This window comes from Pempheris klunzingeri, chromosome 11, assembly GCF_042242105.1.
Source record: "Pempheris klunzingeri isolate RE-2024b chromosome 11, fPemKlu1.hap1, whole genome shotgun sequence".
NCBI lineage: Eukaryota > Metazoa > Chordata > Actinopteri > Acropomatiformes > Pempheridae > Pempheris > Pempheris klunzingeri.
Window position 1 is genome coordinate 8,275,321 of NC_092022.1, and position 15,600 is coordinate 8,290,920.

The 15,600-nt window shown below is 40.1% G+C and overlaps 1 protein-coding gene across 1 annotated transcript in view; it reads left to right on the top strand.

Moving 5' to 3' along the window:
• LOC139210331 (probable G-protein coupled receptor 153) overlaps window positions 1-15,600 on the top strand; it is a 31,480-nt gene that overhangs the window by 4,707 nt on the left and 11,173 nt on the right. Inside the window, exons 2-3 of the mRNA XM_070840358.1 lie at window positions 8,609-9,238; window positions 12,562-12,991. Coding sequence (XP_070696459.1) covers window positions 8,865-9,238; window positions 12,562-12,991 — 804 coding nt within the window. The 5' untranslated portion in view covers window positions 8,609-8,864. The remainder of the gene's footprint in view (window positions 1-8,608; window positions 9,239-12,561; window positions 12,992-15,600) is intronic.

Genomic DNA, 15,600 nt, shown 5'->3' on the forward strand with positions numbered 1-15,600 from the left:
GTGTGAACACACTGAGTGGGGACCGATAGAAGTAACAGAAATCTTGATAGATCTTAATTAAGCATCTGCCCATTTTAGGCTTTGATACTTGTGCATTTTATAATGGAAGCCCATATGATAAAATAGGTAGACAGACAGTTAAATGGTAAGTCCACAGAGTAGGTAGACACACCTAGAAACGAGTCTCGGCCGATCACGAGTGGGAACCCCAAACAGACCACATGGGTTAAAGAAGCCATTTTTACTTAATTCATGATGTAGTTTTCCTCTCTTACCTCACGTTTAACAAAGCTAAACCAACAGTTCTAGAGAGGACACAAATACCAGCCTCATTGGTCTTAAAGAGGTTAATCATTCGTCACGCAAGGAGGAACCTATCCAGGACTCTCATTGATAACTAGATAATGAGCGCTCACTTGAGATGAGCAAGATTGATAGTGTTTTGGCCTCCGAGGGCCATTGCAATACCTCATGGTGTGAAGGAGAGCTCTTCATCTGCACTGTGTGGGCGACACTGTGCACCGCATGTAAACTGGCTGCAACTATGATATATAAATATGATGAAATAGTTTCAAGGATGTGTATAATACTCCACATCACTATTTACATAAGTTATTGAGCAATATTGATACAGTTCTAAAAAATGGGAAATGTGTTTGTACTGTAATTCTAATAAGCTAAGTCATTGTCTTCCTCCATCACAGAAATTTCCTTCTCCTTAACTGCAGATAAAGTCTCATTTACTCTTTTATAATCCCCGTTCCCTCTCACCAGGAGGCCATGTCTTAGAACATTTTTAAAAACCTTTAACAATCCTCTTTAAAACCAGGAAAGTGCTTCTGGTAAATCGTCTCCCTGGCTGAATGATCCTTTGGTCCACGCAGAGAGCAAATGGAACGCCTGCAAACTAAATGTGTTTTTTCTTTACATAAGAGATCTTGTGAAGGAGTGTTACTTCAGAAGTCAGGATTTTTGTGTATGGCATTTCTCCAGGCTAAACTGTGGAAATGTTTACAATTCAGTACCAATTAGAACATTGTGAATGTTCGATTAAACCCACACAAATATTTTTAGAGAGATGATATTTATCATGTATCCCACACGTATGTCGCCCTCCTGCAACTGAGTGAGATTTTTCTGGTGTGAAATTAGGTCAAGGTCACACGTAGTAAAGGATGGCTGAGGTTCATCCACCTGCAGTAAATACCTGCAGGTCTTTGTCTAATGTCACAAGGTGTGTACAAAGCAACAAGGACAGAAGACACATTAGACAATCAGGCAGCCAGTCTAAACAGGAGTCGCTGAGTATCAACAGGTTAAAGTTCTGGTAAAGGAGGTTGAACCACAATGGCACAAAGCAACACAATGACAACGTATAAGGGGGGGTAAGGGGTAGGTTTAAATACCGCCAGGGTGACTGGAGAATGAGAAATGGGTGAGCAGGTGTGGGATGTGGGAGTCAGGTGACTGGGACAAGTCTGAGGGCATCTGGTGGACAGAGGGAGAACGGCAGTGACCACAAACCTTCATGGAAATACTTGGAGGGCCTGGGGTTGGGAGGGGGGGTAGGTTATGTGGCCAAAGGAAGGGACAGTGGCAGGATGGGTGAAACAGGACTGAAGCAGATGTTGTGACAGTTGATACCTAGAAAATGTGGAAAGCCATGTGATGCATGCGACATTACTCATAGCTGAAGTGGCATTTTGAATCGTGTCCTTTTGGTTTACTGTTCAGCTTAATGTGGGGGAGATGATCTGGGACCAGCAAGCAACAAACAACACAGTTGAATAGGATCCAGGGCCGAAACACCTGTCAGCAAAGCAGACTCACAAAGCATTTTTCTCTCCTGTTGATTCTCAAGATCACCACCACAATACACATGACAAGAAGCAAAGTCAACTTTTGAGATTTTAATAATTTGAGGCTACAACTGAAGTTTGACTTTTGGCAAAATGAGGTTATATGTGCTGATCGTGGGGGTCAATAATGGTCAACTGATCAATATTTTGGCATTAGAGTAGCATAGACATGTACATATGTGACAGGAAAGTTTTACAATCCTTTTACAATCTATAGATCAGGTTTATCAGTTCTTAGGATCCCCTTAACGGCTGAGTACAAATGTCCCAGACTTAGAAGCAGACAGTAATATTAGAGATAAATCATAAGTAAACAAAAAGAACTGATTACAGCCTGGGAAAATTTAACAGGATGTGTACAAAAAAAAAATCAGAATATATATAACTATGAACCAGACAGTAGTGTGGTGCCTTTTACGTGTTTCATAATTGTTTTTAAGTTGCAGAGAAATTAATGACTGCCCCTGACATTTCCTGTATATGCCACTTAACCCTGAAATCTACAGAGGACTATACCTGTACTGCGTAAATGTGATGCAGGGTGCTGCTGTGAAAAAAGCCATACCTGCTTTTCAAACTAAAGCACCTGTCATGTGTAAGCATCAGAGATGTGATATTAAACACTACGGCTGTGGTCTGGGGGAAAACTGTGCAGCCTCCAGGGGCAGAGTATTTTCCTCTTTGACAGCTCCAGGGACGAGTGGCTGGTCGGCAATAAGAGTCCATGCATCACACCTGTCAGCAGGCAGCTTATAAAAGACCTCCACTTCCTTTGTCTTCTCCAGCTCCAGCCAATTTGAGGCTGAGAGATGTGGGTCAGCACCACACACGCCAGCTTTCAGTCTGTACCACACCCAACACACTGACCGACATTGTGCTGATGAGCACCGTTTGATAGAGCCTTGAAAATCATCATGTTCCTTTGAACAGGACTCCATGTAATTACTGGTCTGATCTCATTCAGACACACTATCATCCATTTGGCCTTTGTTTTAACAGATAAATCCGTCTATATGCCTGCCAAAATCTGTCTAGGCACACTTGTCTCTTCTCTCTGTATCTCAGCTGATTGTAGTTTGAGATGAAGAAGGAGTGTTTGGTCTCTTTTTTTCAAAATGTGACTGTGCAAAGTGATAAGTTAGTCATCCATGAGATGAAAGGCACAGTTCCCTACGCAGCAGTTTTCACCAGCCCTCCACAAAGCTGATGGCATTTCTATAAAGGAAACAGATTGTCGGCCTTTATATTTACATTGACAGACACATTATGGTAGGAAATGACTTATGCTGCGCCTAGAAATGAAAAAAACAGTGTTTTGTAATCTGTATTGAAGCACACAAAATTCCATATACTTTAACAAAAGGATAGAAACCATCACATACAAGTAAGCTATCAGGAGTCTTTTTGGTGTTTTCTAATATTTTCTATGCTTGCTGAGGAAGTTGTTGATATTTCCAGCTTTCAGAGGCAATAGAGAGAAACACTAAACCATATAATAAAACATACGATTATCAATATTTATAGGCGTTTCTGCTTTATTTAGATAGGATAGTGTAAAGTAAATGATGTGCCCAGGCTGGATTCAAACCCAGGCCACGGTGGTAAGGACTCAGCCTACATGTACATGCTAAGGAGGTTGGCCTTAATAATAAAATCAGTTTTGATTATTTACCGATAATTGCTGTTTTATATACTGCTCCGAGACATCCTTTTGCAAAAGTTAATCAGACCAAGTCATCTTACTTCAATGTAAATCCCTAATAAAACATTTGTGATATACTATATTAGGAACTAAAGCACTTGAGTGAATGCACCTTTGCGCATTACAGCTCGTTAACCTCAAAGGCATAATTTCTAATTTACAATTGTAAAGGTAGATAAATTCTTTTTAGCCTGTAGAAAAAACTGATTATTTGGAACAGAGCATTTGGAACAGATCAACGTTTGATGGCAAAAAACTGTAATTCTAGTCTAAAAAGACTAATTATTCATTTTACAAACTAGGTTACTCTTATTTCGTTATTCTTCACGCTTAGGGTTGACAGTTAATGTAACCTAGTCAAAGTGCAAAATATATAATATATGCTTGTAAGGCTACCATGACATATTTCTGTTTCCTGATATCAACACCTTATCTCATTGAATCTGAGTTAACATTCAATATCTTTGTGTTAGGCAGAGAAAATCTTAACAGTGTGTGTGATTGTAATTGTCAGTGCTGATTTCCCCTGTGTAGAGGACAGATTTGGCTTGGAGGCTCAGGGGATTGTGGGTGATCGAGCTGCTAGTTCACTATGGTTAGGAAGCCCGCCAGTCAAGTATTTAAATAAAACCAGTGCTACAACTACTACCACTGCTATTCCTGACAGTACCACTAATACTCCTACACCAACCACAATACACTGCTGCTTCTACTAATACTACTACTGCACTATTAGTGCTACTCATATATTGCTACTATTAAGCAAATATTTTCTTACAGCTTACAGTTTTTTTTTTTTACAGGACACATCCAAAAATTGATGCATTTCCTGCTCATGGCAGCTCACAGTAAATACTTTTTTTTTCTTCTTGTGGTTAAGTCCACACAGAATATGCTAATGATGAGAGAAAGCGAAGAGAAAAATGGAAAGAAAATGCAAATGGGCAGTTAATTATGATTCAGAATCCTTCAGTTAGGAATACAAAAAGCAATAAATCGTTAAACAACAGAGCGTGTGCACCACATATTCTTTGAACATTTACTGATGAGAGTTGGTAATGAAAAAAGCAAATTGCAAAGATGAGCGCTTTTTAGTGCCACTCAGAGTCTGAACAAAATCTCCTTAGTTGCCATTATTTACAGCATGTCCTCGTTTTCACACGAAAAGCTACTGCACTGTTGTAACCAGAGCTGATTAGATAGATAGATAGATAGATAGATACAGCTGTTTGGCTTTATCCCTTGAGACTTGTATTGAAGAAAATACCTCATGGTTTTAGTTTTCACATCACAATGATGGTCTACAGATAATACAGGTAATGTGAAAATAAAAAAATTTGACTTTTCTTGCGCATTTTGAGCTTGTTTGGTGTTTCTTGTCTTAATTAAATGTTAGTCAGAGCATAAATATGAGTATATAGAACTGGTAAGACTCGTGTTCATGCTCTGCACGAATATTGGGATTGATAAGACTCACAGACCTTTTAGAAAACAGGCAAACATTGGATCAAAGTTGACATCACCACTTAAAAGTATAATTCATGTATTGCTTGTTTTAAATTTCTACAGTACTTCCAGTTGCTCCCAGAGGGTGAAATACTGCAGTCCCTTGTAAACATCCTGGAACGTTGTTGGACTTTCTTGTGTTAATTGAAAGCTGCCATTGTCCCTCTGCAGCCTCATGACTCACCCCAGCAGAAGTGCTTAGATATATTTTCCTCTCTGCCTGCCTTGATAAATTACAAACATCTCTACATAGATAGGAAGAGGAATTGTTTTGGTGTACTGTGCCAAAGTTGAAACGTGACTTATCATGACAATGGAGCACACTCTTCAGTGGTATTCTCTGTAGCATCTCAGTGACTGCAAGAGGTATTATGTGACTGGTATTATTTTCTGAGCCATTTCAGAGTATGTGACACTATTTTTCTTTTCATTCAACATGACTCAAAATAAGCCAAGGGAGCAATTACTTCACCGTGGTTGAAATGTTTCGTAGAAAAATTTGGTCTTGTTTTATTAATTCCATAACCGATACTTTACAATCCACTAATTTTACATTTGATACGACATGAATTCTTTATCTTTGTCTTTTTCTTTATCTTTGCCGCCATCTTGACTAGAAGGGAGTTGTTGTTAACGGCTGTTGTGTCGAAGGCTGTTCCCTCATCAGATAGCGTCTCCTCTAGCAGCCTAATCTACCGGTCTACCGAATGCATTTTTTTGTTATTTCACGACCAACAAACAAACAAACAAAACCAAAGTTTGGTGTTTTGGTAGCAAACGTGTGATCCATGGCTTTCAAATGACTCGACTTAGGTACGAATTTGAAGCACTTGTACTTTATTTGAGTAATCGTGTGCAGTTACATTCCACCTCTGGTTTTGAGAGCCTAAAAATAGCTGCCTGTTGTAGCTGCAAGTGATATATGAGAGTGATAAAAGTGAACCAAAACAGTAACGTTATGAGCTGGAAGACCAAAACAGTGAGCAGAAACTTGTTATTAAGTCTGTTAAGTTGAGGGGAACTACAGAGTCCATTTCCTTTTTTCTTGTGGGTTCATCACTGCGAGTGACCCTTTTCACAGACAGCAAGTCATGGAATCACTACTTGTATACACCTGTAGCCAACATATGTATCCCCAGTGATAGTTATGCTGACATACAAAGGTGCTTAATGTGTTAATTTCAGAGGGGCTTTTCCGATCTGTGCCTCTGTACATAGAGAATAACACACTTAAAGCTGAGTGTATTTATTTCACAAATTCACTAAACAGCTGCCTGGACAGAAGATGTAGAGTGCATGCATTAAAAGAAAGTGTCAGGGGGACACAGTAAAGCATAATCTCACTGTGGGGAAGATGAAGAGGAGGGGTAGGGGAATCGACAGGGAGAACTTAGGTTCTGCTGGCATCACCCATCTGTGATTCAGAGGTTAAGAGATATGTGAGAAGGTAAAATGATGTTTTATCAAATAACACCAAAGGCTGTGAGGAGCTAGAGATCTACTCCAGGTCTAAGACCTGAACTGGATCTCTGACAGGCTGAGAGTCAAACAGATGCTTCTCAATGAACTGTTTGGTTTGTTTTGCTGTAAATGAAAATCTCTCACTGTGACCAGACTGAACTCCTCACTAAAAAACTCTACTGGTCCTTCACTGGCAGTGAAGAAGACGTCTAACGTCTATGATACTACTTTGACATAGGTGGCATTCCTGCATCTGTCTTTGCTATTTCTAAAAACAAAACAGATTTATAATATTTTCCTCATGGCAACAGTTTAGATGGACTTTGGAGGGAGGGGATTGGTTGAAGTCGTGCTGTATTTTTTTTGGCACTGTTACTGTGTTTAGTGTTTGACTCAACAGGTTTCAGTCCACAGTCAACAGACAGACTGCGGCTCAGTCCATCCCAACCACCTGGGGATTCCTGGATTAAAGCTATGAATCATTCTTTTTATATCCCAGCCTGGTTTTCTAATGTTTTTTTAAGGTGTCATGACACTGTTTAATAGTGTTTTCTTTGATCGTCTCCATAGTAAAATTTTGGCTTTGCTATTATCTATTTTCAAATGTATTCTTGTGTTTGATTTGTCACACTGCAATATTAAACAGCTTGTAAACAGTAGCCACAAGGGCAAAGTGTAGCTTGTTTATAATAGAGTTGGTAACCTGTTTTTACAGGAGGGCGACATTTTAAAGTCACTAGAGTTTGAAGTTTGTGTGAATATGCAGCTTTTTAAACCAGCACAATATTTCATGATGTGTTTACAAAACCATCTCCTCATCCACATGGTTACACAGTTCCTGAGGAGCATATAAATGCTGCTTCGTGACCTCCTGCCGGACTGAATCTGATTGGCTGACAGGTGTTTAGGGTGCCACTAGAGGGAAGAGGAGGATTAGATCAGTAGAAGTGAGAGCAGGGTGATGATGACGTGGATCTTGTCATTTCCAGTGTCCCCTCTCAGGGGTCTTGCCTACAGCACATCAGTATTTGGACAAGCCAAAAGACAGGAAATAGATGTGACAACACGCTCCAGCTGTGCCAAGCATTTTTCACTCTACAGTGGGGGAACCAAAGTCAACTGATTCTCTGGCTGGAGCTGTGTTATGCTGGAAACAGCACTAAACCTGACCATAACTGAAGCAAGCTATTTGTCTGTGTGTGTTTTTCAATGGCTCTTTGTTATTACATCCCTTTTAAGGAGTATAGAAGTATAACAACATAACAGTAGATGTATAATAGCACAAAACACATCAACACTACAAAACTGTTACCTAACAAACTACTAGGGTTGAATGAACACCTCTTATTAACACAAAGAATAACACTATGGGTAGGACTGCAACTCAAATTTCATTAATTTCATTACACATTGATATATAGATTTTTTTTTTTTCAATCATCATATTTAATCATTTATTCCATAAATTGTTAAAAAGTAAAAAGAAAAAGTCCATCACAATTTTGCAGAGCCCAAGGTGAAGTCATTAATTAGACATTCAGTTTACAGCGATATAAAAGAAGCACATTTGAGAGGCTGGAATCAGTGGAGGTTTTGCATTTCTTTGCTTGATGAATTATTTAAACAACTAATTGAATGTTAAAATTACTGTCACTTATTTGTTTTAATAGACCACTGGATTAATTGATTATTTCAGCACAAACTGTAAGCATCATAAAATGTTATTTACTGCCCCCCCCCCCCCCCCATCATGCCCCCATTCAGTATTTACTTCTTGCTGCACAATTGTGGCCATTCGAGCAGTTAAGATTCACTTCTGGGATTAATTTCTTTCTGTAAAATAGCAGTTGCATATGACTGTAGCTTTATGCTATGTCTGCTTGCTGATTACTGTTCTGTCTTACCCACATGAAATGGTTGGCTTTCAATATTAACAGTAATAGTTAAATAGTTAACTTAATTAATTCACTGGGATGAGATTATGTATGATGACGAGGGATTATTTTGAAATGGACTGACTCATAATTGTCTTTACATCCTCAGCCCTTCTGATCCCTCTTTTCTCTCTTCCCCTCTCCAGCCTCAGGCTTTTGAGGGAACTGGCACGGCTGTTCCACCCCCATTCCCAGCATCCCACTGTGTTGCACCACTACCATGTCCTTTCCCTGCTGTGCCCATCCCATGGAGAGTGAACGCCCACCCAGATAGGATGCCTGCCTTGCCCAACGCCCTGCATCCCCTCCTGCCCATCACCACCTCCTCCTTCTCCTTGTGTGTACCTGCTCTTACCAACAGTTCCTTGCGGCCCCCCAGGCTCCGCCCTGCCCCGCTCCAACATGGTGGATGAGTTAACCACCATGAAGGATGATGTCATCAACGCCAACACGCTGGCTTGGCTGGTCTGCTCGGGCGTGTCCATCCTGGCCAACACTTGGAGCATCCTTAGCGTCAGTGCCAAGCAGAAAAAGTGGAAACCGCTGGAGTTCCTCATCTGCACGCTGGCGGGCACGCACATCCTCAACATGGCCATCCCCATCACCATGTACTGTGTCATAACGCTTCGCCGTCAGCACTCCAATTACGAGTGGAACGAGGGTCTGTGCAAGGTGTTTGTCTCCACTTTCTACACTCTCACACTGGTCACCTGCTTTTCCGTCACCTCGCTGTCTTATCACCGCATGTGGATGGTTCGTTGGCCTGTAAACTACAGGTAAGACACCTGAGTCGAATGCAAAAAAAAGATCTGATTACACTCTGCTGTAATTTTACCCAAATCATAAATGTATTTCTTGTTGTATCCCGGCCAGGTATCATACTATTACAGATAACTTTGCCTATATATACAGGTTTTGAGAAATCTCTCACATTCTGACATCCAAGCTGCAAATTTTGGGCCCCTCACTGCATTTCTGAGCAGATCCCTCAGATGCAATGGAGACACTGTTTAGATTAGTGTCACTTGTCAGCCTGTTTACCAGAGGGAAGCTCTGCATCAGGTGAAATCTCTCCTGCCAAAACATCTGCTGGTTGCAGTTATTTGGGGTAACACCATGTAAAACCCTCTAGACTGAGCATCTGCCAGCTCTAGCTTCCAGCTTCATTTGGCTCTCCACAACAAGTGATATTACGAAGTAACACTGAATTATAAAGATAAGGTTCACCTCACATTAACAGTCAGCACCCTGCTGCAGTAACACCATTTCAGTCTTGTTAGACTCCCAAGACATCTGCTGTTCACACGTAATCAGATGTTCTAAACCACATTGCTGCTTCCTTTGAAACCAGATTTTGATGCTATTTCTGTTTGTATTCAAGGATGCACAAGTGCTGCTTTAAAATTACCTGTTTTCTTGATTATTAAGTAGCAGCCAATATTTAGTGTTTTATAAGATCTAATGCTATTGGCCACTCTTTAATTAGCACATTTAATGTCAGTATAATCCTGCCAATTATCTTGGCGCTGATCTTACATCATTATCATGAGAGAAGATAAATCTGTTCAGATTGCTTTAATTTCTAAATTTTTGTACTCATTTCAAGACCAGGTATTTGTTGTATGATGTCTTTGATGTGAGCTTGGTATTTTATCTGCAATGACAAATGATAATGACAACTGTACATGACAATGATAGTTGTACTGTAACAAACCTAAAAGCCTATTGACCACATACAATAAATATGGAAGTTTGTATTTGGCAGATTAAGGACATCTCACCTTAAAGCACATCCTAGAGGTCTTGGCTATATTATTTATGGCTATTTTGTGGTTATGAGGTGCAGAACAATCATTTACAGATCAATGCATTTCTAGAGCAAATACTGGTGGAGTAGATTGGACATCGGTATTCTTTTTTTTTTTTTACAATACAAACAAGCTGCTATGTGGATTATTGAAATGACGCAGATAGTGGTGCTGTTTTTCATGTGGTGAAGATCAGTATTCACTCTTCCTCCCCCGCTGAAAAACAAAGCGTGCTTGTACTTCCTGTGGCATCAGGCCTGCAGATGCTCAGCCTGCAGTCTGCCTGGCCAATTTTGCAGATAAGCACACATTCAAACAAGACATGCAAACTTCCTTTTAAATCTGTGCTCGATCTTGCTATCTGTATAGCATGTGCAGCTGTCATTATTGGCTGTTGCCCACACCGAGATATCAGGCTCAAAACAAATGCTTTTATCTCCTTTACCCTATTCCCTTACTCATTTGACTACATTGTCTCTCTTCTATCTGGAAACATTGACTTTCCTCTCAGCTGCTCCTCCTCTTGTTTTCAAGTCACTTTTAACAATGATATGGTGGAGTGATAGCTCAAGCGATGCACCGTGTAATTGCTGTTCATCTTTCATTTAAATCTCTCCACGTTTGCCCTGCTGAGGTAGCATGGCTGCCTTGTCTCTGACATTAACACACACCGAAGGCCTGAATTATGAATTCCAACCTTGTACTTCGGCAGCTGTTCTCATCACCCTGCGCTCACTATCTCTTAGGAGCTTTTTGCCTCGCAACGCTCTCTCTCTGGTAATAGATTCAAGCAGCTTGGTGACGTAACCTCCCCCCGGCACATTCAGGAAAGGCTAGCATAATTACTCACAGTGACAACAAGACCTACTTGTCTTTGCACAAAGCCATAGTGCAAAGATAGAGGCTACCGCTGCCCCCTCTGCCACTCATATTGTGTCACTACATGTAAGCTTACTTGTTACATATTTTTAACTATATTTTTTACATGTAAGCTTACTTGTTACATATTTTTAACTATATATATATTTTTTTACTCATTTTGTATGTGAGGGGATATATTCTATAGTCTATATCTAGCCAATACTCCTCCAGGGGATTTTAACAAGGAGGAGGAAGACGAGGGTAGGCGACGTGCTCTGGGCTCTCTTCAGGGAGACAGATTGGGTTTCCTGCCAAAACTGCTCCTGGACAACTGACACTTAACAGAGAATTTACTGTACTTCTTCCCAGTACAAATGAAGCAGGAGAAGTAGTTTTATATAAACTGTAGCATTCTGTCTGCATGTCCCTTGTTATTATACCCACTTTTAAAAGAGGACGGAATTGGCAATAAAATTAAAAAGTTTCAAAAGGCATGTAATGGACTGCACAGTATCTCCGTCTTCTATAAACTTAAAAGGATTTGCCTCTTTGTATGATTTGTTGCTGAAGCCTTGAACAGCTCAGCAGTCTTTCATCAAGAAGAACCCCAGTAACTGGCTGCCATATTTTTAGATATACGTGTGCTGTTGTGAACCTTGAAAAGTGCCACACTGCCAGAGGACACAAACACATTCAGCAAATTGCTCGACTGTAACAATTACTTGGAGGTGAGAGGAAATAGAAATCCCTTCTTGCTGAAATAGACCTAGATGACAAATAGACCGAGGGACATGAAAAGCAATCTTTTGCCATCAGCAAAGCATTGATTTTGTTCCATTCAACTCTAGTTTATCTAAATGATGACTGGGTGGGGTAGCGCTTTTCTCAGCTTATATGTCCCAGGTGCAGATCTGCCATTTTGTGGCATATACAGCTTTTTGCCACAGCTTAGGCATAGTGTAGTTTCACAAAGGTTCTTTCTGCTGACTTTCTCAGTCAGACCTTTGTTCTTTACTGTCAGTCTCCTCAGTGTAAAATATACCTGTACTGTCAGACCTCCCATTAGTGTCTATTTGAATTGTTTTATGCAGCACACTGAGTTCTCAAACAAGTGAGTGGTGTGAATTGGTTGCACTCAATGTGTTGTAACTACTATTAGGGGCTCACAATCATCACATTTTTTACAGGACTGACTGTGTTCAAAACTGTCTAGTTTGAAGTTTGAAATATTGAGACATTCCTGCAGACACATTTAGTATTAGTGGTCCAAGCACCTGCACACTTTGTGTTAAAGTATCAACAGAAGTAGTATCTTGACTTTTCAGTTTCACCAGTATCAGAGTCGAGGTCCACCAGTGTAAGGCTCATTTCACTAAGGCCTGACAGCAGTTTGACTTACTTTATGCTAAAACCTATGATTCTGCTTCTAGGTTGAGTAACACCAAGAAGCAGGCAGTTCACACAGTAATGGGCATCTGGATGGTCTCCTTCATCCTGTCCACGCTTCCAGCAGTGGGTTGGCACGACACCTTTGACCGCTTCTACACCTCTGACTGCCGATTCATTGTGACGGAGATTGGTTTGGGCTTCGGTGTGTGCTTTCTGCTCCTGATTGGTGGCAGCGTGGCCATGGGTGTGATCTGCATTGGCATCGCTCTCTTCCAGACCTTCTCCATTCAGGCGGGCCACAATGCAGACAAGAACAAATTCAATGTCCCCACTATAGTGGTGGAAGATGCCCAGGGGAAGCGCAGATCATCCATTGATGGATCAGAGCCTCTCAAGACGTCACTGCAGATCACATATCTAATCAGTGGCATTGTCTTCATCTACGACTTCCTGACTGGCTTCCCCATACTGGTGAGTTCACTGCCTAAAGATAATTGTAGTTAATCAAGGAGCTGATTGAAGAACCAACCAGCTAAAAGGTCTGGCTAATACATCAGAATGAGGGTGGAGTTTATCCTCTCTCGCTTCTGCAACCAAGCTGTACTGTTTTATTATTTACATGAACTTAAATGCTTCTGCTCATCTGGGACTGTAAGTAGGTCAGGCTAAGTGTGTATGGATGTTGTGTCTCTATATACATTCTAATGTGTGTGTCTATTGGAGGAGGGGTAAAGGGCACTGATTCAATAACAATAAGTCAGCAGTCTCATAAGTGTAGGTCACAGACCTGGCCTGACTATCCCAGGTACAGGTTACACTTAAGCACTGGAGTCATGTTCCCTCTGTTATCTTTCAGGGAACTACAGAATGTAACTCCCCTCTACCTCCTAGGGAAACTGATCCTTCAAGTGCATTATCAGTGAGTGAAGGAGCAAGCTCTGTTTCATTGTGTTGCCATTTGGTTTGCAAATTCCACCCGCAGGTTCTCATTCATTTTTAAGAAGTCAATTCATTGGCTTTCTATGCAGACTTGAGAGCCTGTAGAGAGCTCAAGGCTTATTGCTTGAGATGCAGCCAAACCGGCCATCCTGTCATCTTAAAAGCAAGTTGCCGTGGTAGAGCTTTTTCCATAAGGAAGATGTTCCTGAACAGTCTTTTTTTGTCAAATCAGCTACACCCTGCTCACGTTTAAACCACATGGATTACAGTCTGAACTCTTTAATTGCAGGTGTCTATTTTAATGGTAGAGGTTTTGTTAAGTGATGTTTGACGTGTACAATGTATGGTATCACTCTATCATTTCTAAGCAGGAGAACATTATGTGTATCAAAGCGCCTCAGTGCCAGTTTATATATAATACATTGCCTCAGTTCTGTTAACATTTGTTCAAGCCATCTGTTATTAGTCATTTTTACATTATACAAACCCTTTTTAATTAAGTGTAATACACCTGAGGCAAGCCAGGCAGAAACTTTCACAAAGTACCACTATCTGCACAAGCCTTTAATGCTGAAATCTGAAGCACACAGCAAGATAACCAGTGCTGTGCTGCATAATCACAGAGAAAAATGCTTTAGTGTTTTTAACTGCATCGTTGTCTCGGTTTGTTTCAATTCCAGCAGCAACTTCACAGAAACGCGTCCTGATACTCAGGGAACCAATCCCAAACCTCCAAGGAATGCGACCATTTGAGTGACTGATGTCTTCCTGTTTTGTTGTGATAAAAACAGAAGTGCAGCAAATTATAAATACATAACCTTCATATCTCATTTGCAAGCAATATCAGTATATATATATTAAAAGCTGTATGTGACATCTTTCCCAAGAAAACTCAATAGGGACACAATAACAACTTGCATGTCTTGGCTTTTAAAGTGATCTTAAATTATGCCTTAAAGTCATGCTTCCTGTTTTCTGTAGAATGATATAAATCTGTTGTCATTTTCCAACATCTGCCCATGAGCTCAAGAGCTGAGCTGTAACAAACCTTCCTCTCTCAAATGGTCTCTGTATTAATAAGCTAACAAATGAATTGCTGTTTTAATGTTTTTGTATCTAACAGAGACATCTGTGTTTCTTTATGTCATTTTACTCATTGCAAAATACTGGTTTGCCTACAACAAGGAATGTAAGGGATCCTTACTGAGATTTTTGGGAGATGATAGCACGAGACTGAATGAACTCTATTATTAAATTCTCGCTAGTAAGAGTAATTACTCAACACTGATGAGCTCACATGTCTTTGGGCACCACAGCTGCTGTTTGTTGGTCAGAAAGAATCAGAAAACTGAGAAATGCTTTTTATGAATTAATGAATTTCAGTGTAAGATAAAACATGAATAGAAGAGATGCCACCATGTCTTTGTACATGGTGGCATATACGGTTTAAGAACATGATGCCTCTATACTGAAATGTATTCAGGATCAGTGGTGAAACTGCGTTCCTGTTGCTGCATATAAGCTGGAAGCTGATTTGAAAAGACAGTGATGTATTGCTGTTACTACAACATCCTATTGTACGTACATGTGTGCAAAAGAGGGGGTAATATAGTGCTAATGAAAGCTCAGATTTCCAGTGCAGTTACACAAACAACAAAAGCCCTGCTAGCTGACTTTATGACCTGATGTAATGAGCTATTTAAATGCATGGAAAGTTGGAACACACACATACAAATGCATGGTGTTAGAAAAATACTGAGATATATGAACAGAACATAAAAGAATCACCATGGGAAAATAACTGTAGATGCTAAAAAGTGAAACAAAACAAAAATTTAATTATTTATATGTTCATCTACTGAAGAACTGGCCAGTAAGTTGATATACTACCACTATATTACACTTATGTAACATCAACACTCGTTATATAACTCCTAGTAACGGTAGTAGTTACATAATTACCTCTTCAAATAATCTTAGTAGTTTGCTAAAGATCCTGTTATCAATGTATGGGCTGTAAGAGCTTATATTTAGAGTTTAAAACAGGTACACTGATAAGAATGGCACCACTCATAAGCTGTCGAAATAACTAAATAAGTAGCCATCAGTGGAAAATTCATTAGCTGTAACAGTATCATAAG